The sequence below is a fragment of the Heptranchias perlo genome, chromosome 3, assembly GCF_035084215.1.
Source record: "Heptranchias perlo isolate sHepPer1 chromosome 3, sHepPer1.hap1, whole genome shotgun sequence".
Lineage (NCBI taxonomy): Eukaryota > Metazoa > Chordata > Chondrichthyes > Hexanchiformes > Hexanchidae > Heptranchias > Heptranchias perlo.
In genome coordinates, this window is record NC_090327.1 from 120,211,395 (window position 1) to 120,238,014 (window position 26,620).

At 48.1% G+C, this 26,620-nt stretch overlaps 1 protein-coding gene across 1 annotated transcript in view; it reads left to right on the plus strand.

Moving 5' to 3' along the window:
• The window catches only part of LOC137308707 (fibrocystin-L-like), a 196,161-nt gene that overhangs the window by 59,427 nt on the left and 110,114 nt on the right, over positions 1–26,620 (plus strand). Inside the window, exons 20-29 of the mRNA XM_067977269.1 lie at positions 314–448; positions 1,498–1,619; positions 3,063–3,229; positions 3,938–4,110; positions 15,474–15,621; positions 16,991–17,145; positions 17,807–17,929; positions 19,669–19,774; positions 21,798–21,917; positions 24,863–25,027. Of these exons, the coding sequence (XP_067833370.1) occupies positions 314–448; positions 1,498–1,619; positions 3,063–3,229; positions 3,938–4,110; positions 15,474–15,621; positions 16,991–17,145; positions 17,807–17,929; positions 19,669–19,774; positions 21,798–21,917; positions 24,863–25,027 (1,414 nt within the window). The remainder of the gene's footprint in view (positions 1–313; positions 449–1,497; positions 1,620–3,062; positions 3,230–3,937; positions 4,111–15,473; positions 15,622–16,990; positions 17,146–17,806; positions 17,930–19,668; positions 19,775–21,797; positions 21,918–24,862; positions 25,028–26,620) is intronic.

The following is a 26,620-nucleotide window of genomic DNA, read 5'->3' on the forward strand; positions in this document are numbered from 1 at the left end:
CTTTCTAGGCCACTTCAGATGGCAGTTAAGAGTCAACCATGTTTATGTGGGACTGGAATCACATATAGGCTCAAACTGGGTAAGGACGGCAGGTTTCCTTCCCTGAAGGATATCAGTGAACCAGTTGGGTTTTTACAACAATCCGACAGCTTCATGATCACGTTTACTGAAACCAGATTCTTATTTCAAAATTATTAAACTGAATTCAAATTCTCAAATTGCCCATGGTGGGATTTGAACTCGCATTCTCTGGATTATTGGTCCTGAGTCCATCAATCGAACGTCATTTCCTGTTTTCTTGTTAACCTTGTAGAGCACCACCTATCAATTTGGTAAGGTGACACTAGAGACGGACGCTTTCTGTGGACGATACTCTGTGAAAAACCCAACATATTTGTTTGGCCCTGGACAATATTATGGCTCAATTCGTTTAACCGTGTACAAACAGGTGAGGCATAAGCAACTTGGAAACAAATAAAAACAGTTCATGAAGGGCGCTGTCATCCAATGCAAGCCGCCTTTGAAATGGCTCAAAATGTTGTTACTCTGAAACGAATGGTGAACTTTCGAGGCTGCTGTTTACTTTCGTAACCAATTGACTGGTTTCTACCTACAAGGAATTCCTGACCTTTTAATCCAGAGTGCTCAATGACACTGCTCCTTTGAAAGTTCATGACAGCCCTATATTTTATATCTGTTTCCTTAATGACTCAGTAGCTTTTGGGACTGCCTGCTATGGCACTGAGGCATACAGAGCAGGGAGTTCCCAGGTCCCATCCCTAGAATTGGTCTCAGTGTCCAGCTGCCCAAGGATCAATGCTGCTATTGGGCTCATCTCTGATGCACCCCATGGTCAATAGCTGCTTGCATTTGCTGTCTAGGCTCACACTTGAAGAAAGGAGGCTTGAATGAGGTAGGAATGGGCTGCGGTCAGCACCTTAAGGAGGGGAGGGGAGAAAATTGAGGGGAGGGGAATTCTCGAGCAACTTTGGCTTTGCAAAGTTGCAGTATCACCAGCTGCAAAGTTGACTGTTCAATAAGTTGATACTTTAATTTTCACACTTAAAGAATAGATATACAGTTTAGGTTGGGTGTTTTCTTTAGGCCTCGATTGTTTACACTGATTTAAGCCCAGTTTAAGTCCAGGAACATTCTAATGAGACTAGGAGGGCACTTGAACGTAACTTGACATCGGCAAAATGAGCACAACATTAGGTCTAACATGATTTGCGCCCAAGGAGGAAACTCCAGGACACTGTTTAGATTATTGCAAACTTTATTTCCTTTGCATGATTTAAAAATTGTTAATCTAAATCTTGATTGAATTATCCTCTTGTGACTGATTCCTGTACATTTATTCTGCTCTTTGCAATGATCAATAATATATAATCTGTACAATGAGGTGTTGCTACTCAGTTTTTGAGTAACTGACTCTTAGGTATGAAATACTAATAATAAAGAACAGGGCGGCTATCGTGACTTTAACCATGTGTTCAGCTTTGTTTTGCATATAAAGGTGTTTTGGGAAATAATCTTCGCCTGTCGATCAGTTACCAAAATGAAGGTACAACATTTCGAAGAGATATTTGGTACCAATACAGCTTTGCTCGTGAGAATCAGTAAGTATTGATGCTTAAACACCATTCCATTTGGGTTTTATTTTACACTCTGTCCAAATATTGCTGCATCTACCAGATTTAGCCATTCCATAGATGCTTTTTGCAGTCGGAACAAAAGCAACTGTGAGAATTAGAGGGTAAATCTGCTAAGATTCCACTCCCAGCGTGAAAGCTCGCTTGGCGGGAGTGCTGGTAGATCGAGACTCTGCATTGGAGTCAAGTCTCAGTAAAATGACCCTTCGAAGTTTAGTTTTTAACTTATGTTCTATATCATTCAGAGAATGAGGAAAGCCTAAAGGAGTGCATTTTATGACATTTGCAGCAAAACAACATAGTTAGAAAGAAAGAAGAAAGATCTTGCATTTACATAGTGCCTTTCACAACCTCAGGATGTTCCAAAGCACAGGAAGGTTGTGGATTCAAGTCCCACTCCAGAGACTTGAGTCCATAACCTAGGCTGACACTTCAGCGCAGTGCTGAGGGAATGCTGCACTGTCGGAAGTGCCGTCTTATAGATGAGAGGTTAAACCAAGTATGCCCTCGTGGATATAAAAGATCCGATGGGCACTATTTCGGAGAATAGCAGAAGAGTTCTCCCTGGTGTCCTGGCCAATATTTATCCCTCAACCAACATCACTAAAAAACAGATTATCTGGTCATTTTTCTCATTGCTGTTTGTGGGACCTTGCTGTGTGCAAATTGGCTGCCACATTTCCTACATTACAACAGCAACTACACTTCAAAAGTACTTCATTGGCTGTAAGGTATTTTGGTACATCTTGAACTTTTGAAAGGCATAGTGACTGCATAGTTACTCTACTGTACATTAGAGAAGCTTGATCCAAAGCTAACCCCACACTCCCCCAAAAGGAGAGAATTCCCTCAATTAATGATCTGAGAAAACTTGTTAGGTGGGCCATAAGTGAACGAACTTCCTTCAGGACGGGGACGGAGTGTCCAGGCACTGCCTCTGAGGCCCGGCAATCGGAACTTTGAAACTCATGGAACACAGTCCAGTTTACACTTCTACTGATTTGCTGCTATGCTCAGTATAAATTTTGTTGGCCAGGAGGTTTAGAAAAGGATGTTGTCTCATTGGTGGATAAATCCTAAATCAGCACCCCAGGACTTTTAGTATCAGCACCTCGAGATATATGGGAAGTAGTGGGAACATGGAGTTAAACCTCTGTACCAGACCCCAAGGTTCCATCTGTACCTATGCTGCCCACAGATGTAAATGTTTGGACACCCCTGCTTTAGGAGACATCTTCACATGGGTTTGGAGACTGTGGATATTTCCATTGAAATCAGTGCCAGGCAACAAGTTGAAAATCTCCCCCCTTTATCTTTACGTGTGTGGTTGTCTAATTTGAGAGAGATTAGATGTTAAGGCTTGACATGCTGGGCTATGCAGAACGTTAACTGAGTGCCTCTTGGTTCTAGATGGTCCTACACCTGCATCAATTTGCTTAACCTTGTGGAATCCAGGTACCCTAATGGAAGAAACTTCTTGTTGAATGCGATCTATCTGTACAAAGACACATCAGGCCAGGATTTCTTTGTGGACACGGTTTACATTGGACAGCAGGCTACCGTGAACAATCAGGATGGTATTTATATTTTTGTATTTAAAACCCAAGTAGGAATCTGATCAGAATTCCATTACTATAATAATGATAAAACAATAATGTAATATAGAATTCCAGTAGTTTACAGTCAAGAGTTCATAGGTCAGCAAAGCCTAAACCAGTACTGAGTGTAAGAAACATAAACAACATCGAGGCCATGGAGCCCTGTTGATCTCTGATGTGCACAGCTCTGTACCAAGACCACGAATCCTGAATCCGTAAAATCTATCCTAACATATCTGATGCTCCTAATGAGCATTGTAAAGGATGAGGAAAATGGCAAGGTTTTGTTGGGCAAGGGTATCCAGGGATAGGGATCAAAGGCGGGTAAATGGAGTTGAGGTGCAGATCAGCCATGATCTGAAAGAATGGCGGAGCAGGCTCGAAGGGCTGAACGGCCTACTCTTGCTCTTATGTTCCCACCTTTGCAGAGGCATAAATTGCAGTGTCTGTAGCTTTGATCTGTACCTAGCGATCTGAGACTATAGTATCAGGAACTGACGCAGGGCTCTTCTTGGGCAATCTAGTCCAGGCCTTGCAAACATACCTTAAAGGCTGGTCTGAGCTGATGCCTTCCTCAGAGCATTTAATTTTTGAAGCATATTTCAGGGATCTAGCAGAGGTTGTGTATAATAAATTGTTCATAATATTTTGCTTTCAAGTTCAGTAAATGTTATCTTTAATTTGCAGATATACCGATGAGAACTCGTCCACCATTGTATGTTAAAGGAATTATTATCGAGCAGTTCATAGTTACCGAAAGAGGAATTGAAAATGCCAGTGTGTATAATCAGTATGAAGTAACCATGATTCCCTTCAACTGTAGCTATGACATTCCACTGCTGGAGGTTGGTTTTGCTCAGGTCAGTATGACTAGGTATTTGAGTAGAAACTAAAAAATGATCAGCTTTTAGTGACTGGGGGACTATTTGATGAATCTGCATAGTTCTCAGAGAGACCCTGACCAAAATCTCCAGCAAGTGTGAGGTTATAGAATAGAATCATAGTTTCTTACATCACAGGAGGAGGCCATTCGGCCCATCATGCCTGTACCTTTGAAAGAGCTATCCAATATAGTCCCGTGCCCCAGCCTTTTCACCATAACCCTGTAAATTATCCCACTTCAAATACATGTCCAATCGCCTTTTGAAAGTTTCTGTGGAATCTGTTTCCACCACCCTTTTAGGTAGTGCTTTCCAGATCTTAACAACCCTCTGTGAAAAAAATTCTCCTTATTTTCCTTCTCGTTCTTTTGCCAACTATTTTAAATCTATGACCTCTGGTTACCAACCCACTTGCCAGAGGAAACAGTTCCTCTCTACTAGCTCTATCAAAACTTTGGAATTCTCTACCCCAGAGGGCTGTAGATGCTCAGTTGTTGAGTATATTCAAGACTGAGATCGATAGATTTTTGGACTCTAGGGGAATCAAGGGATATGGGGATCGGGCGGGAAAGTGGAGTTGAGGTAGAAGATCAGCCATGATCTTATTGAATGGCAGAGCAGGCTTGAGGGGCCATATAGCCTACTCCTGTTCCCATTTGGACTGCAGCGGTTCAAGAAGGCGGCTCACCACCACCTTCTCAAGGGCAATTAGGGATGGGCAATAAATGCCGGCCTCGCCAGCGACGCCCACATCCCATGAACGAATAAAAAAAATAAATTCTTATAACCCCTCGTGATTTTAAATACCTCTATTAGGTCTCCCCTTAACTTTCTCTGCTCTAAGGAGAAAAATCTCAGCTTCTTTAGTCTCTCCACATAACTGAAGACCCTCCTCCCTGGTACCATTTTGGTAAACCTCCTCTGGTCATCCATTTTGGACCTAAGAAAGATAAATCAGAGTATTTTCTAAATGGTGAGAAATTAGGAACTATAGAGCAAAGTGATTTATGAATGTACAAAATTGATGGGCAGGAAAAGACCAGCTGGTCCATCAAGCCTGCCCCACACACCATGATGGCCAGACTATCATGGCTAAACACTTCATCCCTCCTCCGACCTCTCGCCCTCACACCCACCCCACAGCCGTATAATCTCCTGGAAGAGGCAAAAAACCAGAGAAAAACCCAAGGCCAATAAGGGAAAAAAATACACTGGAAAATTCCTCTCTGGCCCCCCTCAGGAGATCAAAACCAGTCCAGGAGATCACATGGACCAAGTATTATCTATAAAGACATTTACCTTCTACATGATGCGATCTCTGTCCCAGTCAAGGACCAATCCAGCCCCCTCTTAAAGGCAGAGAGTCAGCACCCACCGCACCAGCCGGCAACTCATTCCAGAGGCTCACAATTCTCTGGGAAAAGAAGAACCGCCCAAAATCCAGACTATTCCTACTCTTCCATAGTTTAAACTCATGTCCCCTGCTCCTCCCCACCCTGTCAAACTGGAATAATCTATCAATAGGGACGTTATCCAGCCCTTCAATTATTTTATAGACCTCGATCAGGTCACCTCTAAGTCTACACTACTCTAAAGTAAATAGACCAAAATCCTTGAGCCTATCTGAGTAGCTGAGGTTCTTTAAACTGGGAATCATTCTTGTAGCTCTCCTCTGGACCTTTTCCAAAGCCATTATATCACCCTCCATGTGAGGGGACCAAAACTGGGCACAGTGCTCTAGATGCGGTCTGATCAGCGATCTGTATAGTGTGAAAATGGTGTCATAGGAATATAGGAACAGGAGTAGGCCATTCAGCCCCTCGTGCCTGCTCCACCATTTGATGAGATCATGGCTGATCTGTGACCTAAATTCCTTTTATCCTTCCTTTGGCCCATATCCCTTAATACCTTTGGTTGCCAAAAAGCTATCTATCTCACATTTAAATTTAGCAATTGAGCTAGTATCATGTGAATGATTCTATTAATACAACCTTTAGCTACAGTTCCTCTACATTGGTCATGAACCTTTAGTGATCTGTGCTCAATAACACCAAGACCTTTTTCTCTCTCAACCTCTTTCAGTATTGGTCCCTGCAAATGATACGTGTATTCTGTGTTGGCCCTACCAACATGCATCACACTACATTTATCTAAATTACAAAGGGAAGGAAGTGATGCTTCAGTTGTACAGAGCCTTGGTCAGACCCCACCTGGAGTACTGCGTTCAGTTTTGAACACCATACCTCAGGAAGGATATATTGGCCCACATTGAACTCCATTTGCCATAATTTTGCCCACTCACTTAGTCTGTGTTTGTCCCTTTGTAACCTCCTGCTCACATCTGCACTACTTACTGCCTCTCCTATCTACATTTTGCCATGTTTTGAGCAAGAGAAGCCCATTGGTCCATCTGGTCTACCCTTCCAAACCTCCCATCAGTTTCCTTACTGTAATTCTGGAACGAATACCCTGTTTGCCGTTTCCTAATGGGAATCCATCCCATCCTTTTTTAAACCCTGCTGTGGCTTTCTGTTCCCCCATTCCTGCTTGTAATCTGTTCCATGATTCTATCCCATTCTCACTGAAAAAGTTGACAAATTTTCTGTGATGCACTTAGCTTTGAACTCCTGGTCCTCAAATCTAGTGTCCGATAGAAAAAACGTTCTTTGATCCAAACTCCCCATACTCATGAAATCTTTAAATCCCTGTATCAGGAATTCTTCCCCCCCCCCACCCCCCCCACCACCTTGTCATGCTCGACTCGAGAGAGTGATGTCCCAGAGTGGACAACCTCTCCCCATAACCCGGCCTTCTAAATTCAGGAGTCAGCCTTGGAGCCTCTTCGGGTCTCTAATATGGAGACCAAAGCTGAGCACAGTACGCCAGATACATAAGAACATAAGAACATAAGAAATAGGAGCAGGAGTAGGCCAATCGGCCCCTTGAGCCTGCTCCGCCATTCAATAAGATCATGGCTGATCTGATCCTAACCTCAAATCTAAAGGACACAAGAAGTAGGAGCAGGACCTGGCCACTGGGCCCGCTCCGCCACCCACAAGGCCTTGACCGATCCAAACTCAGCTTCATGTCCAATTTCCTGCCCACTCCCCGTAACCCCTAATTCCCTTTACTTCTAGGAAACTGTCTATTTCTGTTTTAAATTTATTTAATGATGTAGCTTCCACAGCTTCCTGGGGCAGCAAATTCCACAGACCTACTACCCTCTGAGTGAAGAAGTTTCTCCTCATCTCAATTTTGAAAGAGCAGCCTCTTATTCTAAGATTATGCCCCCTAGTTCCAGTTTCACCCATCCTTGGGAACATCCTTACTGCATCCACCCGATCAAGCCCCTTCACAATCTTATATGTTTCAATAAGATCGCCTCTCATTCTTCTGAACTCCAATGAGCAGAGTCCCAATCTACTCAACCTCTCCTCATATGCCCACCCCCTCATCCCCGGGATTAGCCGAGTGAACCTTCTTTGTACTGCCTCGAGAGCAAGTATGTCTTTTCTGAAGTATGGAGACCAAAACTGTATGCAGTATTCCAGGTGCGGTCTCACCAATACCTTATATAACTGCAGCAATACCTCCCTGTTTTTATATTCTAGCCCCTAGCAATAAAAGCCAACATTCCGTTGGCCTTCTTGATCACCTGCTGCACCTGCATACTAACATTTTGATTTTCTTGCACTAGGACCCCCAGATCCCTTTGTACTGCAGTACTTTCCAGTTTCTCGCCATTAAGATAATAACTTGCTCTCCGATTTTTCCTGCCAAAGTGCATAACATCACATTTTCCAATATTGTATTGCATCTGCCAAATCTCCACCCACTCACCCAGCCTGTCTATATCCCCTTGTAGGTTTTTTATGCCCTCCTCACTCTCTACTTTCCCTCCCATCTTTGTATCATCTGCAAACTTTGATATGTTACACTCGGTCCCCTCCTCCAAATCGTTAATATAGATTGTAAAGAGTTGGGGACCCAGCACCGACCCCTGCGGAACACCACTGGCTACTGGTTGCCAGTCCGAGAATGAACCATTTATCCCAACTCTCTGCTTCCTGTTAGATAACCAATCCTCCACCCATGCCAGAATATTACCCCCAATCCAGTGATTCTTTATCTTGAGCAATAATCTTTTATGTGGCACCTTGTCGAATGCCTTCTGGAAGTCTAAATACACTACGTCCACTGGTTCCCCTTTATCCACCCTGTACGTTATGTCCTCAAAGAACTCAAGCAAATTTGTCAGACATGACTTCCCCTTCGTAAAGCCATGCTGACTTTGTCCTATTAAATTATGTTTATCCAAATGTTCCATTACTGTCTCCTTAATAATAGACTCAAATTTTACCCACCACAGATGTTAGGCTAACTGGTCTATAATTTCCAGCCTTCTGCCTACTACCCTTTTTAAATAACGGTGTTACATTAGCAGTTTTCCAATCTGCCGGGACCTTTGCTGAGTCCAGAGAATTTTGGAAAATTATTACCAATGCATCCACAATCCCTACTGCCACTTCCCTCAAGACCCTAGGATGTAAGCCATCAGGTCCAGGGGATTTATCCGCCTTGAGTCCCATTATTTTACTGAGTACCAATTCCTTAGTGATTTTAATCGTATTTAGCTCCTCCCCCACTAGAGCCCCCTGTTTGTCCAGTGTTGGGATATTCTTAGTGTCCTCTACCATAAAGACTGAAACAAAATATTTGTTCAGCATTTTTGCCATCTCCATGTTTCCCACCATTAATTTCCCGGTCTCATCCTCTAAGGGACCTATGTTTGCCCTGGCCACCCTTTTTCTTTTTATATAACTGTAGAAACTCTTGCTATCTGTTTTTATATTTTTTGCTAATTTATTTTCATAATCTATCTTCCCTTTCTTAATCAATCCTTTAGTTACTTTTTGCTGTCTTTTGAAGACTTCCCAATCTTCTATCCTCCCACTAAGTTTGGCTACCTTATATGTCCTTGTTTTTAGTCGGATACTATCCTTAATTTCTTTACTTAGCCACGGATGGCTGTCATTTCTTTTACACCCTTTTTTCCTCAGTGGAATATATTTGTTTTGAAAGTTGTAAAATAACTCCTTAAATGAACACCACTGTTCATGTACCGCCTTACCCTTTAATCTATTTTCCCAGTCCACTTTAATCAATTCCGCTCTCATACCATCATAGTCTCCTTTATTCAAGCTCAGTACGCTTGTTTGAGAACCAATCGTCTCACCCTCTAATTGGATATGGAATTTAACCATGTTATGGTCACTCATTCCAAGGGGATCCTCAACTAGGACATTATTAATTAATCCTGGCTCATTACACAGGACCAGGTCCAAGGTTGCTTGCCCCCTTGTAGGATCAGTTACATACTGCTCAAGAAATCGATCCCGAATACACTCAATAAACTCTTCCTCAAGGCTGCCCTGCCCAATTTGATTTGTCCAGTTAATATGATAGTTAAAATCCCCCATCATTATAGCTGTTCCCTTATTACATGCCCCGACTATTTCCTGATTAATACTTCTTCCAGCAGAGTTTTAACTATTAGGAGGCCTATATACTACGCCCACTAGTGTTTTTTCCCCTTATTATTCCTTATCTCTACCCAAACTGTTTCATTATCCTGATCCTTTGTCCCAATATCATTTCTCTGTCTTACAGTGATTCCTTCCTTTATTAACATAGCCACCCCACCTCCCCTTCCTTCCTGCCTGTCCTTCCTGATTGTTAAATACCCTGGCATATTTAATTCCCAGTCGTTGTCACCCTGCAGCCATGTTTCTGTAATGGCCACAAGACCATACCCATACGTAGTTATTTGTGGCGTTAACTCGTCCATTTTGTTACGAATGCTACGTGCATTCAGATAAAGAACTTTCAAATATGTTTTGTGACACTTCATTCCTGCTTTTTCCTTTTTTAACACTTTACCTTTTACTCCATACCTTCTGTCCCTTCCTGACATGCTTTCCTCTGTCTCCCTGCTCAGGTTCCCAACCCCCTGCCACTTCAGTTTAAACCCTCCCCAACAGCACTAGCAAACACTCCCCCTAGGACAGCGGTCCCGGCCCTGCCCAGGTGCAGACCGTCCGGTTTGTACTGGTCCCACCTCCCCCAGAACCGGTTCCAATGCCCCAGGAATTTGAATCCCTCCTCCTTGCACCACTCCTCTAGCCACGTATTCATTTGAAATATCCTCCTATTTCTACTTTGACTAGCACGTGGCACTGGTAGCAATCCTGAGATTACTACCTTTGAGGTCATATTTTTAAATTTATATCCTAACTCCCTATATTCTGCTTTTAGGACCTCATCCCCGTTTTTACCTATATCGTTGGTGCCGATGTGCACCACGACAGCTGGCTGTTCGCCCTCCCCCTCCAAAATGTTCTGTAGCCGCTCCGAGACGTCCTTGACCCTTGCACCAGGGAGGCAACACACCATCCTGGAGTCTCGGTTGCGGCCGCAGAAACGCCTGTCTATTCCCCTTACAATTGAGTCCCTTATCACTATAGCTCTTCCACTCTTTTTCCTCACAGCCTGTGCAGCAGAGCCAGCCACGGTGCCAGGAAGTTGGCTGCTGCTGCCTTCCCCTGATAAGTCATCCCCCCCAACAGTATCCAAAGTGGTATATCTGTATATCTGTTTGAGAGGGGGATGGCCACAGGGGACCCCTGCACAACCTGCCTGCACCTCTTACTCTGCCTGGTGGTCACCCATTCACTTCCTGCCTGTACACCCTTTACCTGCGGTGTGACCAACTCGCTAAACGTGCTATCCACGTGGTTCTCAGCCTTGCGAATGCACCAGTATGTATCCATCCGCAGCTCCAGTGCCACAATGCGGTCTGTCAGTAGCTGCAGCTGGATACACTTCCCGCACACATGGTCGTCAGGGACACAGAAAGTGTCCCTGATTTCCCACATAGAGCAGGAGGAGCATGCCACGGGGCCGAGCTGTCCTGCCATGACTTACCCTTTAATTGATTTAAATTAAATTAAAATTAAATGGATTCCACCAATCACACTGGAATTAAGTGATATACTCAAGGGCCCCTGCTTAACAGTCGTCCCCGCTACACAAAGAGACCGGAGTAACCACAAAATATAAGTTTAGAAAAATTGAGAAAGAAAATACTCACCAACCAATTACTTACCTGCTTTTTGGTGACGTCACACTACGAATACGTTTTGCTTCCCTCTCCCGGAACCTGGATTTGTAAACAACCTCGGGGCTCACCTTTAGTACGGCCCATCGCCCCCCCGCCTCGGGGCTCACCTTTAGTACCCCCGCGCCCCAACTCGGGGCTCACCTTTAGTACCCACACTCACCGCCTCGGGGCTCACCTTTAATACCCCCGCTCCCCGCCTCGGGGCTCGCCTTTAATACCCCCGCTCCCCACCTCGGGGCTCACCTTTAATACCCCCACTCACCGCCTCGGGGCTCACCTTTAATACCCCCACTCACCGCCTCGGGGCTCACCTTTAATACCCCCGCTCCCCACCTCGGGGCTCACCTTTAGTACCCCCGCTCCCCACCTCGGGGCTCACCTTTAATACCCCCGCTCCCCGCCTCGGGGCTCACCTTTAATACCCCCGCTCCCCGCCTCGGGGCTCACCTTTAGTACCCCCGCTCCCCGCCTCGGGGCTCACCTTCAGTACCCCCGCTCCCCGCCTCGGGGCTCACCTTTAGTACCCCCGCTCCCCGCCTCGGGGCTCACCTTTAGTACCCCCGCTCCCCGCCTCGGGGCTCACCTTTAGTACCCCCGCTCCCCGCCTCGGGGCTCACCTTTAGTACCCCCGCTCCCCGCCTCGGGGCTCACCTTTAGTACCCCCGCTCCCCGCCTCGGGGCTCACATTTAGTACCCCCCGCTCCCCACCTCGGGGCTCACCTTTAGTACCCCCGCTCCCCGCCTCGGGGCTCACCTTTAGTACGGCCGCTCCCCGCCTCGGGGCTCACCTTTAGTACGGCCGCTCCCCGCCTCGGGGCTCACCTTTAATACCCCCGCTCCCCGCCTCGGGGCTCACCTTTAATACCCCCGCTCCCCGCCTCGGGGCTCACCTTTAGTACCCCCACTCACCGCCTCGGGGCTCACCTTTAATACCCCCGCTCCCCGCCTCGGGGCTCACCTTTAATACCCCCGCTCCCCGCCTCGGGGATCACCTTTAATACCCCCGCTCCCCGCCTCGGGGCTCACCTTTAGTACCCCCGCTCACCGCCTCGGGGCTCACCTTTAATACCCCCGCTCCCCGCCTCGGGGCTCACCTTTAATACCCCCGCTCCCCACCTCGGGGCTCACCTTTAGTACCCCCGCTCCCCGCCTCGGGGCTCACCTTTAGTACCCCCGCTCCCCGCCTCGGGGCTCACCTTTAGTACCCCCGCTCCCCGCCTCGGGGCTCACCTTTAGTACCCCCGCTCCCCGCCTCGGGGCTCACCTTTAGTACCACCGCTCCCCGCCTCGGGGCTCACCTTTAGTACCCCCGCTCCCCGCCTCGGGGCTCACCTTTAGTACCACCACTCCCCGCCTCGGGGCTCACCTTTAGTACCCCCGCTCCCCGCCTCGGGGCTCACCTTTAGTACCCCCGCTCCCCACCTCGGGGCTCACCTTTAGTACCCCCGCTCCCCACCTCGGGGCTCACCTTTAGTACGGCCGCTCCCCACCTCGGGGCTCACCTTTAGTACCCCCGCTCCCCGCCTCGGGGCTCACCTTTAGTACCCCCGCTCCCCGCCTCGGGGCTCACCTTTAATACCCCCGCTCCCCGCCTCGGGGCTCACCTTTAATACCCCCGCTCCCCGCCTCGGGGCTGACCTTTAGTACGGCCGCTCCCTGCCTCGGGGCTCACCTTTAGTAACCCCGCTCCCCGCCTCGGGGCTCACCTTTAGTAACCCCGCTCCCCGCCTCGGGGCTCACCTTTAGTACCCCCGCTCCCCGCCTCGGGGCTCACCTTTAATACCCCCGCTCCCCGCCTCGGGGCTCACCTTTAGTACCCCCGCTCCCCGCCTCGGGGCTCACCTTTAATAACCCCGCTCCCCGCCTCGGGGCTCACCTTTAATAACCCCGCTCCCCGCCTCGGGGCTCACCTTTAATACCCCCGCTCCCCGCCTCGGGGCTCACCTTTAATAACCCCGCTCCCCGCCTCGGGGCTCACCTTTAATACCCCCGCTCCCCACCTCGGGGCTCACCTTTTGTACGGCCGCTCCCCACCTCGGGGCTCACCTTTAGTACCCCCGCTCCCCACCTCGGGGCTCACCTTTAATACCCCCGCTCCCCGCCTCGTGGCTCACCTTTAGTACCCCCGCTCCCCACCTCGGGGCTCACCTTTAATACCCCCGCTCCCCACCTCGGGGCTCACCTTTAATACCCCCACTCACCGCCTCGTGGCTCACCTTTAGTACCCCCGCTCCCCACCTCGGGGCTCACCTTTAATACCCCCGCTCCCCACCTCGGGGCTCACCTTTTGTACGGCCGCTCCCCACCTCGGGGCTCACCTTTAGTACGGCCGCTCCCCACCTCGGGGCTCACCTTTAATACCCCCGCTCCCCGCCTCGCGGCTCACCTTTAATACCCCCACTCACCGCCTCGGGGCTCACCTTTAGTACCCCCGCTCCCCACCTCGGGGCTCACCTTTAATACCCCCGCTCCCCACCTCGGGGCTCACCTTTTGTACGGCCGCTCCCCACCTCGGGGCTCACCTTTAGTACGGCCGCTCCCCACCTCGGGGCTCACCTTTAATACCCCCGCTCCCCGCCTCGCGGCTCACCTTTAATACCCCCACTCACCGCCTCGGGGCTCACCTTTAGTACCCCCGCTCCCCACCTCGGGGCTCACCTTTAATACCCCCACTCCCCGCCTCGGGGCTCACCTTTAATACCCCCGCTCACCGCCTCGGGGCTCACCTTTAGTACCCCCGCTCCCCGCCTCGGGGCTCACCTTTAGTACCCCCACTCACCGCCTCAGGGCTCACCTTTAGTACCCCCGCTCCCCACCTCGGGGCTCACCTTTAGTACCCCCGCTCCCCGCCTCGGGGCTCACCTTTAGTAACCCCGCTCCCCGCCTCGGGGCTCACCTTTAGTCACCCCGCTCCCCGCCTCGGGGCTCACCTTTAGTACCCCCGCTCCCCGCCTCGGGGCTCACCTTTAGTACCCCCGCTCCCCGCCTCGGGGCTCACCTTTAGTAACCCCGCTCCCCGCCTCGGGGCTCACCTTTAGTAGCCCCGCTCCCCGCCTCGGGGCTCACCTTTAGTAGCCCCGCTCCCCGCCTCGGGGCTCACCTTTAGTAACCCCGCTCCCCGCCTCGGGGCTCACCTTTAGTACCCCCGCTCCCCGCCTCGGGGCTCACCTTTAGTACCCCCGCTCCCCGCCTCGGGGCTCACCTTTAGTACCCCCGCTCCCCGCCTCGGGGCTCACCTTTAGTACCCCCGCTCCCCGCCTCGGGGCTCACCTTTAGTACCCCCGCTCCCCACCTCGGGGCTCACCTTTAGTAACCCCGCTCCCCACCTCGGGGCTCACCTTTAGTAACCCCGCTCCCCGCCTCGGGGCTCACCTTTAATACCCCCGCTCCCCGCCTCGGGGCTCACCTTTAATACCCCCGCTCACCGCCTCGGGGCTCACCTTTAGTACCCCCGCTCCCCGCCTCGGGGCTCACCTTTAATACCCCCGCTACCTGCCTCGGGGCTCACCTTTAGTACGGCCGCTTGCCACCTCTGTTTCCTCACAGGTCTGCCGCCTCTGCTGCCTCGCCGCTCTAGTACTCCCAGTCTGTGCAGAGACACTGACTCCCGGTCTGCACAGAGCCACTGAATCTCGGTCTGCACAGAGCCACTGACTCCCGGTCTGCACAGAATCACCAGCAGGGCCAGATACAACCAACATCACCTCAATAATCACCCCTAGCTATACATCCATCATTTTATTTTCTTCCTTTATTACCTGGGAGCACTGGACCGTTCTATTTGTAGAGGAAAGCTTTTTTTTAAATGCAATTTTGAGGCAATGTTCTTCTGTGGACGGCTGGAAATTGGACTGGGACCTCCTGAAGTGGGATCAATTTTGAAATGCTGCTTTGGAATAAGATTACAGTATAAAAAGTGTCTGGCTCTTCACAAGTGGCGGAGTGTACTTCACTCTACAAGGTAGAATTTTCACCGGGTCCCTCCAATCTCCCGCTGTAGCTTCTGCGGAACTGTGGAACCGCGAGAGGACTGGTATAAATAGTTGGCTTTCCTGGCAATATCCCATCAAAGTTACAGCGGGAGATTGGGAGAATCCCTGGGGAAATGGTAGAAAAATGTCTCTGCTTGGAAGCATAATTCTTGTGATAAATGTTCGTCCAGGCTGTGTCCAATGACACAAAGGATAAGTCGGCTCACAGGGGAAGCACGTGGCCCGAGGGGACCATTATCAGAGTCCAGAGAACGGAAACAGCATCTCCCCCAGTCATGGGCACCATGGATATTGAGGTCTTTGGAAGATCTTTGAAAGGTAAGCAGTGATTGCTGAAGCTGTGGGGATTTCTGGAATCCTCCTCTCAATCTGTTTGCCTTCTGAAAAATCTCTTCATATCAAGGTGAATCTCATGAGGCCCCGCTCTGTGTGGAGTCTCACTCGACAGGAACATTCTAGATTTTTCAAATCATGACGATTAATCGCCAGGAAATTGGGCGCACTGCCCTACGTACTGGATCCTCCAACTCACAGTGGGCCTGTGTCCTGTAACATTTAGCCAATTCTATTTGTTTTCTGGAGCTGTGTGAAATACCTTGTAGTGCATTTCAGTTTAATAAAGTGACAACAAATCCAGAGAACTTTGGCCGTAATCTTGATTTCAGAGCAGTTAACAGACTGGAAGCTCTTCGGTTAGCTTCCTACCGCTCACTTCATTGTAACGTCACGTGACAAAGTTTGTGTTTCCTTCTCAACGACTCATCTTCCACATACGAGTGTCAGTGGGCAGCACTCTCGTCCCTGAGTCAGAAGGTCATGGGTTCAAGTCCCACTCTAGAGACTTGTGCACAATAATCCCGGCTGATTACAGTCAGCCCTCCCTTACCAGCCCAAAGGTTGGCATGCTACATCTCACTCAGTGTACCAGCCTCCACTAATCTGCTGTATTCTGTATATCTGCTGATCGGGGGAAATGGGAGTACTGTGGCCGTCCCCAGGACCGTCCCCAATATCAGCGGTCTTCAATGGGGATGAGCAAGGGAGCTGAACCCTACCCCTCCCTCACACAAGGGGGATCAGCAGAGGACCTGCCGCAGACGCATCCCTGCTGTTTCTGGAAGGTTCCCCAGACTGCCCCACCATTGGTGTCTGGTGGAATCCTGAGGGAGAATTCAGGTCCTGGATTCCTCAAGTGCAGAAACCAAAATCTACATTTGTAAAAATGAATATTATTTAATCATGGAATTGTTCTCCTTAGAGCAGAGACGGTTAAGCAGAGATTTAATAGAGGTGTTCAAAATTATCAGGGGTTTCGATGGAGTAAATAAGGAGAAATCATTTCCACTGGCAGGAGGGTCGGTAATTGGGAAAATAACCAGAGGCGAGGATGAGGAGAATTTTTTTTACGCGACAAGTTGTTATGATCTGGAATGCACAGCCAGAAAGGATGGTGGAAGCAGATTCAATAATAACTTTCAAAAGGGATTTGGATAAATACTTGAAAAGGAAAAATTTGCAGGTCTATGGGGAAAGAGCAGTTGAGTGGGAATAATTGGATAGCTCTTTCAAAGAGCTGGCACAGGCATGATGGGCCGAATGGCCTCCTATGTTAAAAGATTCTGTGATTATATCTTTAAGGCTTATCACCATTAGATTTTTTCTGTGATTTTTTTTTTTATATTTGAAGATTTGCCAGTCAATTCCTCAGCGTCAGAAATACAATACGCCTTACAAACAATTCCTGAGATGGGGACAGTTTCAGTGAGAAGACAGGGCAGCTGTACCGGCTACCAGTGGATAGTGCAATGGTTGAGCAAGAGCGGCAATCAGCCCACGTTACAGGTGAGACACAGACTCTTGTGAAATAAAATAATAGCCTTTATGAAATTCCCAACACTGTTCAACTTCCCTGTTGAACTCGTTGGCCTGAACAGAAGCATTGGAATCACAGAAGGAGCAAAAGTTGGAATAGGGCATTCTGCTGGTTTTACTTCAACAGTCAGGATTTCATTCTGTCTCTCTTGAACCCCATATTCATTTGTAGTTTAAATGTGTTGCTTCGACTGCACCTCCCAAACCCACGACCTACACCACTAGAAGGACAAGGGCAGCGGGTGCATGGGAGCACCATCACCTCCAAGTTCTGCTCCAAGTCACACACCAACCCGTCTTGGACATATATCATCACCCCCCACCCTGTCGTCGCTGGGGTCAAAATCCTGGAACGCCCTACCTAACAGCACTGTGGGAGAACCTTCACCACACGGACTGCAGCGGTTCAAGAAGGCGGCTCACCACCACCTTCTCAAGGGCAATTAGGGAGGGGCAACAAATGTCGGCCTTGCCAGCGACGCCCCCATCCCAAGAATGAATTAAAAAAAAGAGTAGCTGCAAATAGTTATTGCTTGTGAGACGTAGAAAGTAAAATTAAATATACGGCAATGTGATGGTGGAACTGAAAAATGTAAAGTGTTAAAATGTATGTTGATTGTGTGTTGAACAGATCAATGATTCGAATGTCAATGGGGTAAATGCGAGGGTAACTGTTGACGTCATAAAGAATGGAGGGCTGTTCAGTCAACATCTGACAGGAGATTTTTTCCGCACACCACACGCACAGCCCCAGGTATGTTTATGCATGCTCATTCTTGATCCTGTCTGCAACTTGTTCACACAGTCATGCTCGTGCATGCACACATAGGAACAGGAGGAGGCCATTCAGCCCCTCGAGCCTGTTCCACCATTCAAATAGATTATGGCTGATCTGTATCTAACTCCATTTACCCACCTTTGCTCCATGTCCCTTGCTTCCCTTACCCAACAAAAATCTTGAAATCAGTCTTGAAATCTCCATTTGACCCCCAGCATCCACAACTTTTGGCGGAGAGAGTTCTAGATTTCCACTACCCTTTATGTGAAAAATGACATCTGCCAGACACAGGCCCATCATGTCTTGGTCTGCCTGTAATCTATTCTTCTTATCTAAGGTCCTAACACCTGCAAAAATCTTTGTATCATCCAGGAATTTGTGGACAGGTTCTTCCAATGCCTTCATCCAGATCATTGATAAAGAGTAACATCTCCATGAGCAATCAGTCCCCATGCGGAAGCACTGTGGTTAATAAACAACCTTCTGCCGACCAGAACATAACCATTTCCTTATCCTTATCCAACCCAAAACCTGCCCACTAGTCCCACAGGACTCCACATCATGTTGCCTTTTGTGTGTTACTTTGTCAAAGGCTTTTTGAAAACCAAGATACACAATGTCAATTGGGCTACCTACACTCATCAACCTAGTAACCTCCTCCAAAAACTTAACCAAGTTGACGAGACTGGACCTTTTTCCAGAAGCCATGTTGAAAGCCCTTTTCTGTCCAGGTGACCATAGAGAGAAAGAAAAGAACGAAAGACCTTGCATTTCTATCTCGTCTTTCATGACCTCAGGCCCAAAACGCTCTATAGCCAATTAAGTACTTTTTGAAGTGTAGTCACTGTTGTAATGTAGGAAACGCGGCAACCAATTTGCGCACAGCAAGATCCCACAAACAGCAATGTGATAATGACCAGATAATCTGTTCATTTATGTTGGTTGAAGGAGAATTATTGGTCAGGACACCGAGGAGAGCTCCCCTGCTCTTCGAAATAGTGCCTTGGGATCTTTTACATCCACCTGAGAGGGCAGGTAGGGCCTCGGTTTAATGCCTCATCCAAAAGTCGGCACCTCCAACAGTGCGGCACACCTTCAGTATTGCACTGGATGTTGTGCTCTAGATTGAGTGTATCCCTAATGATCCCTTCCAGCAACCTACCCATAACCAAAGTCAAGCTAATGGTGCTATAATTTCCCAGTTCTAACTTATTGCCCTTTTTCAATATTGGTACCACTCCAGTCCATGGGAACAATCCCAGCCCCCTGTGAACTGTTAAATATACGAGCAAGGGACTCTCTGAGCACATCCCCCATTCCTTTGAGCCCCCTCGGGAGAATGCTGTGATTTCATAGAATCATAGAAGGTTACAGCATGGAAGAAGGCCATTCGGCCCATCGAGTCCACGCCGGCTCTGTGCACGAGCAATCCAGCTAGTCCCACTGCCCCGCCCTATCCCCGTAACCCTGCACATTTCCAACAGCCTGATCTATTTCGAGATCCTTCCACTCTAGCCGGGACTAGAACGGGTCCACTTTGACCTTTTCAACTTTAGCATCAACCCTGCAATATATTATTGGTAGCTCAATAAATGTCAATGCAGATAGGGATTCATGGTATGAATTGAGAAGAATGTAAAGACTAGATCTGTAATGAAGATGCTGCATCCAAGTCCAGCATTCTGTAGCAACATGAGGCCTTTTCTGCCCCACAGGTGGAAGTTTTCATCAATGGAATCCCAAGTAACTGTTCCGGTAATTGCGGATATGTGTGGAATTCTGTGAAAACCCCTGTAATTTCAGGCATCAGCCCAACAACGGGTAAGAACTCGAAATCCAGGTGGGCTCACAAGCTAGGAATTACCATGTTATCCGTTTAAATGCAGTGAATCTCTGAAGGTGTGGGGTGTTTCCAATTATTCACAGTAAGCAACAAAAGCAATGTTTAAACCTGTGGCTTCGATTTTTTTCCAGGGTGGGGGGGCGGGGGTTGTGGGGAGGGTGCGGGGGAGCCCGGGAATGGGTGAGGAACCCAGCGGGATTGGGGAACGTGGAGGCCTGGCCAATCTCTGCAGAGGCCCGGCTGACACTCGGCCAGACTGGCGGGTGAGAGTGGACATCTGGGAGCAGAAGGCCGCAGCCAGGAACTGGTGAAAACGGCTGTCAGTCAGTGGGGGGGTGAAGATTCTGGGTATGATCGAAGCGGGGTGGGGGGTGGGGGGTGGGGGTGGGGACGTCGCCCGGCCCAAGGGAGGCTCAAAGCTTCCTTGTGAGGCCTGGATGGAGGAACACTCAAAATTGGGTCCTGATGATATCTGTTTATTTAAAGAAGCACTCCGCCTCCTTCCTGCGAGTGTCCCACTCGCCCGCTCTAAAGAGCCGGTTAATATGGGGACCCAGCAGGAAGTGACTCATTATTTTAACTGCCCTCCCCCGCCCGGTTTCCACCAGGAGAGAGCAGTTCCGATCGGAGCCTGTAAGACTGGCGATTATTGCTAATATTGTTTTCTTTCTAAATGATCTACAAAATTCTAAGCTGTTGATGTTTGAGGATATTCTCCCCAGCTCGAACATACGAACAATGAAGGACGGAAAAAGACCCTCTGGTCCATCCAGCCTGTCCCACACAGCTGAGATACCTTGTCTATCACAATATATATACTCCCCACCATGTGACCATCTGAGAGATGTGAAAAACCAGATAAAAACCCAGGCCAATTTGGGGGGAGAAAATCTGGGAAATTCCTCTCCAACCCCTTTGGCGATCGAAACTAGTCCAGGAGATCACCCTGGCCCTGAATTCTATTCATTACCGTCCTTTTGTAAGAGCTGATCTCCGCCCCAGCCAGAAACAGGTCCAGCCCACGCTTGAAGGAATTCAGCCAATTGGGGTTCACCACATGAGCCGGCAGTCTGTTCCAGAGGCCCACTATTCCCAGGGAAAAGAACCACCTCCTGACATCTAACCTCGATCTGGCCTTGTACAACTTAAAATTGTGACCCCTGGTCCTCCCTAACTGATTTAATTGGATCAAAATGTCAACAGCGAGGCCCAGGTGATACCTGGGGCTGTGACGCGTCACGAGGCAGTGAGTGAGGACGAGTCATGCAGACATGCATGCACCTCTAAACCACTGGCTCGGGGAAGTTCTCCCGATTGGCCGGCGTAACATCAGGAAATCGATGGGAACCCCTGGTCAGATGCTCAAAACGGGCGGAGTTAGAGGGGCAGCCGATTGGGAGAACGACCGCGGAAATTCCCGGCGTATATCCAACAATATCAGTGGACCCTTTAGTGCTCTCTGTAAATTATATTTTAGTTTGGTGTTGCTGATAAACGGGGAACGTCGGGGTAGGTTTTGGTGGCCTCCCGCTGGACGCAAACAGGGGCGGTAACGCCCCGGAAATGGCGGGGTATGATTTACGGCCCCATTCCCACTGTGGTTGTGGACCAGCATTCCTCCCCCAAGGCCTCCCTCTGGTCAGTCAGTGTGGCCCCCCCCCTCCCCGAGTCAGGTAGAGGGTAAATCAGGCTCCAGTGAGGTACAAGGAGACCCGTTTGCCATTTTCGGACTGAGCTGGATAGAGTGTGAATGCTCCCTCAAGATCCACAGCACCAGCCTGGGCCTCTGGTACTCTGGGTAACCCCCCCCCCCCCCCAAGCCCCAGCACTCCCCCCTTGGACCCACCTGATATTGGGGTGGTCTGGAGCCAATGGGCTACCCCGGGGAGGGCTTGTTTTTAACCCGCCGTTCGACGCTCAAAGTCCGCTCGGAGGGGAGAGTGTAGCCCATTCACAGTGACTGGTCTCCCACTGAAAACAATTGTTCCTTTACTGCTCCAGGTTCCAGTGCCCAGGGAACTGTTCTGACCATTTCAGGCTCCAGGTTTGCCAACAGCTCGAAGACCGACAGCACCTGGGTTTTAGTGGGAGATGCCAGATGTCCAATCACAGGATTGACCGGTGAGCAAATGTCTAAATGAAATGAAGAACAGTCAATAACGTCAGTGGGAGGGTGAAACTAATGCCTACTTATCGTAGGGACCAAATTTCCTAAATGTACAATTGATGCAAACACTTGAGGTGCTTTCTTCGAGCGTGAGAATAGCTGTGCAGGACTTCCTTTCCCGTGCCCTGGGCATCAGTGGAGCAGTACGAGCTCGAGCAAAGTCGACTTTGAATGATAGAGGTAAATGCACCTCGCTGGTAAATGTTTTCTTAGAACCATTAAAGTTTGCAGCAGAGGAGGCGGCCATTCGTTTCACCTTTCAGTGTCGCTCTTTGCTCGAGCAACCCAAAACTAAACCCACTGCCTGCTCTCTCCCCAAACCCCTGTGTTTTTCTTTGCTTCAAATAGTTATCCAATTTTCCCTTAAAACATGCAATGAGCTCTGCCTCAACCGTTCCCTGTGGTAACGCATTCCGTGCTTCAACAATTCTGTGTAAAGAAATTTCTCCTAACCTTTCGCCTGACTTATTTAGTGTTAATTTTAAATTGATCACCCGTTGCCATTGACTCCCCAAACAGAGGAAATTATCTCTCCCTAAAACTCTTCATAATTTTACAAAACCTCTATTCAATCTCCTTTTAGCCTTCTCTGCATTTGAGTTACAAAGGCTATGGGCCCCAACAACATCCTGGCTGTAGTGCTGAAGACTTGTGCTCCAGAACTAGCTGCGCCTCTAGCCAAACTGTTCCAGTACAGCTACAACACTGGCATCTACACGACAATGTGGAAAATTGCCCAGTATGTCCTGTCCACAAAAAGCAGGACAAATCCAATCCGGCCAATTACCGCCCCATCAGTCTACCCTCAATCATCAGCAAAGTGATGGAAGGTGTCGTTGACAGTGCTATCAAGCGGCACTTACTCACCAATAACCTGCTCACCGATGCTCAGTTTGGGTTCCGCCAGGACCACTTGGCTCCAGACCTCATTACAGCCTTGGTAAAAACATGGACAAAAGAGTTGAATTCCAGAGGTGAGGTGAGAGTGACTGCCCTTGATATCAAGGCAGCATTTGACCGAGTGTGGCACCAAGGAGCCCTAGTAAAATTGAAGTCAGTGGGAATCGGGGGAAAACTCTCCAGTGGCTGGAGTCATACCTAGCACAAAGGAAGATGTTAGTGGTTGTTGGAGGCCAATCATCTCAGCCCCAGGGCATTGCTGCAGGAGTTCCTCAGGGCAGTGTCCTAGGCCCAACCATTTTCAGCTGTTTCATCAATGACCTTCCCTTTATCATAAGGTCAGAAATGGGGATGTTCGCTGATGATTGCACATTGTTCAGTTCCATTCACAACCCCTCAGATAATGAAGCAGTCCGTGCCCGCATGCAGCAAGACCTGGACAACATCCAGGCTTGGGCTCATAAGCAACATTCGCGCCAGACAAGTACCAGGCAATGACCATCTCCAACAAGAGAGAGTCTAACCACCTCCCCTTGACATTCAATGGCATTACCATCGCCAAATCCCCCACCATCAACATCCTTGGAAACTTAACTGGACCAGCCATATAAATACTGTGGCTACAAGAGGTGAGAGGCTGGGTATTCTGTGGCGAGTGACTCACCTCCTGACTCCCCAAAGCCCTTCCACCATCTACAAGGCACAATTCTGTAGTGTGATGGAATACTCTCCACTTGCCTGGATGAGTGCAACTCCAACAACACTCAAGAAGCTCGATACCATCCAGGACAAAGCAGCCCGCTTGATTGGCACCCCATCCACCACCCTAAACATTCACTCCCTCCACCTCTGGCGCACCGTGGTTGCAGTGTGTACCATCCACAGGATGCACTGCAGCAACTCGCCAAGGCTTCTTCAATGACCTTCCCTTTATCATAAGGTCAGACCAAACCTGCGACCTCTACCACCTAGAAGCATAATGGCAGCAGGCACATTGGAACAACACCACCTGCACGTTCCCCTCCAAGTCACACACCATCCCGACTTGGAAATATATCGCCGTTCCTTCATCGTCGCTGGGTCAAAATCCTGGAACTCCCTCACTAACAGCACTGTGGGAGAACCTACACCACACGGACTGCAACGGTTCAAGAAGGCGGCTCACCACCACCTTCTCGAGGGCAATTAGGGCAATAAATGCTGGCCTTAGCAGCGACGCCCACATCCCATGAACGAATTTTTTAAAAATTGTGCAAGAAGTGATATCACAGGGCTCCAGGAGAACAGCTTGCCCTCTGATTGAGAATGTGGATCTCGGGCACCTCTACACTCATGGAGAACATCACTTGAGATTGGCAGTGACACTCTTTAATGCTCTGGAATGCTATAGCGATTCACAATGCAATATTGTGTTTTAATTTATCACATCACAATGAGCCACATTTATTTGTAAATCAAAATGATAAATAAGCTGACTTTTTATTTTATATAGTAGCACGTAGCAGCAGCAGCAACAACAACTTGCATTTATATAGCGCCTTTAACATAGTAAAACGCCCCAAGGCGCTTCACAGGTGTGTTAGCAAACAAAATTTGACACCAAGCCACATAAGGAGACATTAGTACAAGTGAGCAAAAGCTTGGTCAAAGAGGTAGGTTTTAAGGAGCGTCATAAAGGAAGAGAGAGAGGTGGAGAGGAGAATGGAGGGAATTCCAGATCTTAGGGCCCATTTTGGCTGAAGACACGGCTGCCAATGGTGGGATGAAGGAAATTGGGGAAGCACAAGAGGCTAGAAATGGAGTAATGCAAAGTTCTTGGAGAGTTGTGGGGCTGGAGGTGAATATAGAGACAGACATATATCTCACCACAGATATACAAAGACAATGCTGTGTGTCCCTTTATATTATGTAATTGGAGGATTATATTAAAGAAAAAGTGTACCCTTTTCTATTGCTCATTAGTTTTGATAACCTGCATTCTTTGTTATTTTGTCTTCAGATACTGAAATTACCTGTATGATTGGGACAGCCAATACTGTATCATCTCCTGTCACTGTCTATATTGCTGAGCTAGGCCTCGCAAAATACTCCGGAAACCAGACATTCACTTTCACGTATCAGCTGGAGGTTACGAGCATATCTCCTTCCCTGGGCAGTACTGAAGGTAGCGATTGTAGAAAATAATTGAGCGGGTACTTAAATCACCATTAAAACATTAACATGTCCTATTTCAATTACCTCACCACTTAAAACGCCCACGTTTAAAACGGGCAACTTATATCGGCCACAAAAACAATAACCATTAGGCATTTGCATTAATGTCAATTTCAAAGTTGCTGGTTACAGTGTCTTAAGTGCACCATTTATTTTGGGTAGAAACAGCTGTGCTTTGCTCACTGGTTCACCTTGAATGTATTAAGAGTCTCTGGCAGTCTTTAATAAAGTATATTCTTTTGAGAAAAGAACTTTATTTTCATCCCATTGAAATTGTGGCCGATATAATTTTAAACCAATGATGGGCACACATGCTGCTCAAAGCTCAAGGCATTAAAAGTGACTGTGAGTTACTGCAGCGGGTACAAAACAGTGCTGGGTAATCTCACAAAAACTGCAAAAGCTTGTATGAAACTACTGCCCATATTAAGGGTTGATAAATTGGTTATTCTTGCATAAAATTTTCTACAGGAAATCTTTTGAACACTTATCGTAAAGAACAGGTCTCATTAATGTTATTTCTCTGATTTTATGCTCACCTATGGAGGTGGTAAAATAGTTTAAAAGACTTTTTGCTAAATATTTAGGTTAATAAATGTTAGTGTGGACTGTGTCCGGCCATCAACGCCATTCATGCATTAATTTTTAATTATGTTAACACTGCCATGTTATACCATCCATTGCATACAGTGGGCAAATCGTGTTTGCACAAACACACCCACGACAATCAGTGGGGACTATACTATACAAAATATAAATGTTTTAGGATCTGTTTACACTGCGGCTGTAGAGTTGGTGCAAAGTGGCTTAAATTCACTTCGATACTGCAGTTATAGTGTAATTGCAATCTGAATCAGGAGTCGGGGTCCCACTTGGAACCAGAGCGAAATGGAGGATGGAATCTGACTCCCGCTGTGGTTTCGGATTGGGCATTCACAGCCAGATTACATCACGTAAGTTTAGTGTGGGAGTGAAACCACTTCACCCTGGCACTAAACCTGGTGGTGAACACATCCCTTGAGTGGTTTTTCACATTCGGCAGTGGCGGAAACTTGCCGATAGCAGATTGGCCGTGCGTTATACGAGCAGCCAGATTTTCAATTCCAATGGAGAGCCCAGCAGGTTGTACAACGGACGGCTGATCCTCTACCACCAGTTTACAGCCACTGCTGAATGTGATAATCTACCCCTTAGTGTCGATACGCCCAAAGTAACGAGGATATTTTCCAATCATTAAAAAGAAAAGAAAGACTTGCATTTATATGGCGTCTTTCATGACCTCAGGACATCCCAACGTGCTTTACAGCCAATGAAGTACTCTTGAAGTGTAGTCTCAGTGTAGTCACTGTTGTAATGTAGGAAACTCAAATAGGCAACATGCTCTCACTATGTTCCTCTGTGTACTATTTTTAGACAGGCACGAGCCCAGTAATTTGAAATGGGTGAACATATGCATATATAATGCACTGAGCTAGACTGTCACTCCCCCAAAAGGCTATGGATGCTGGGGGACAATTGGTGGCATAATCTTAAAATTAGAGCT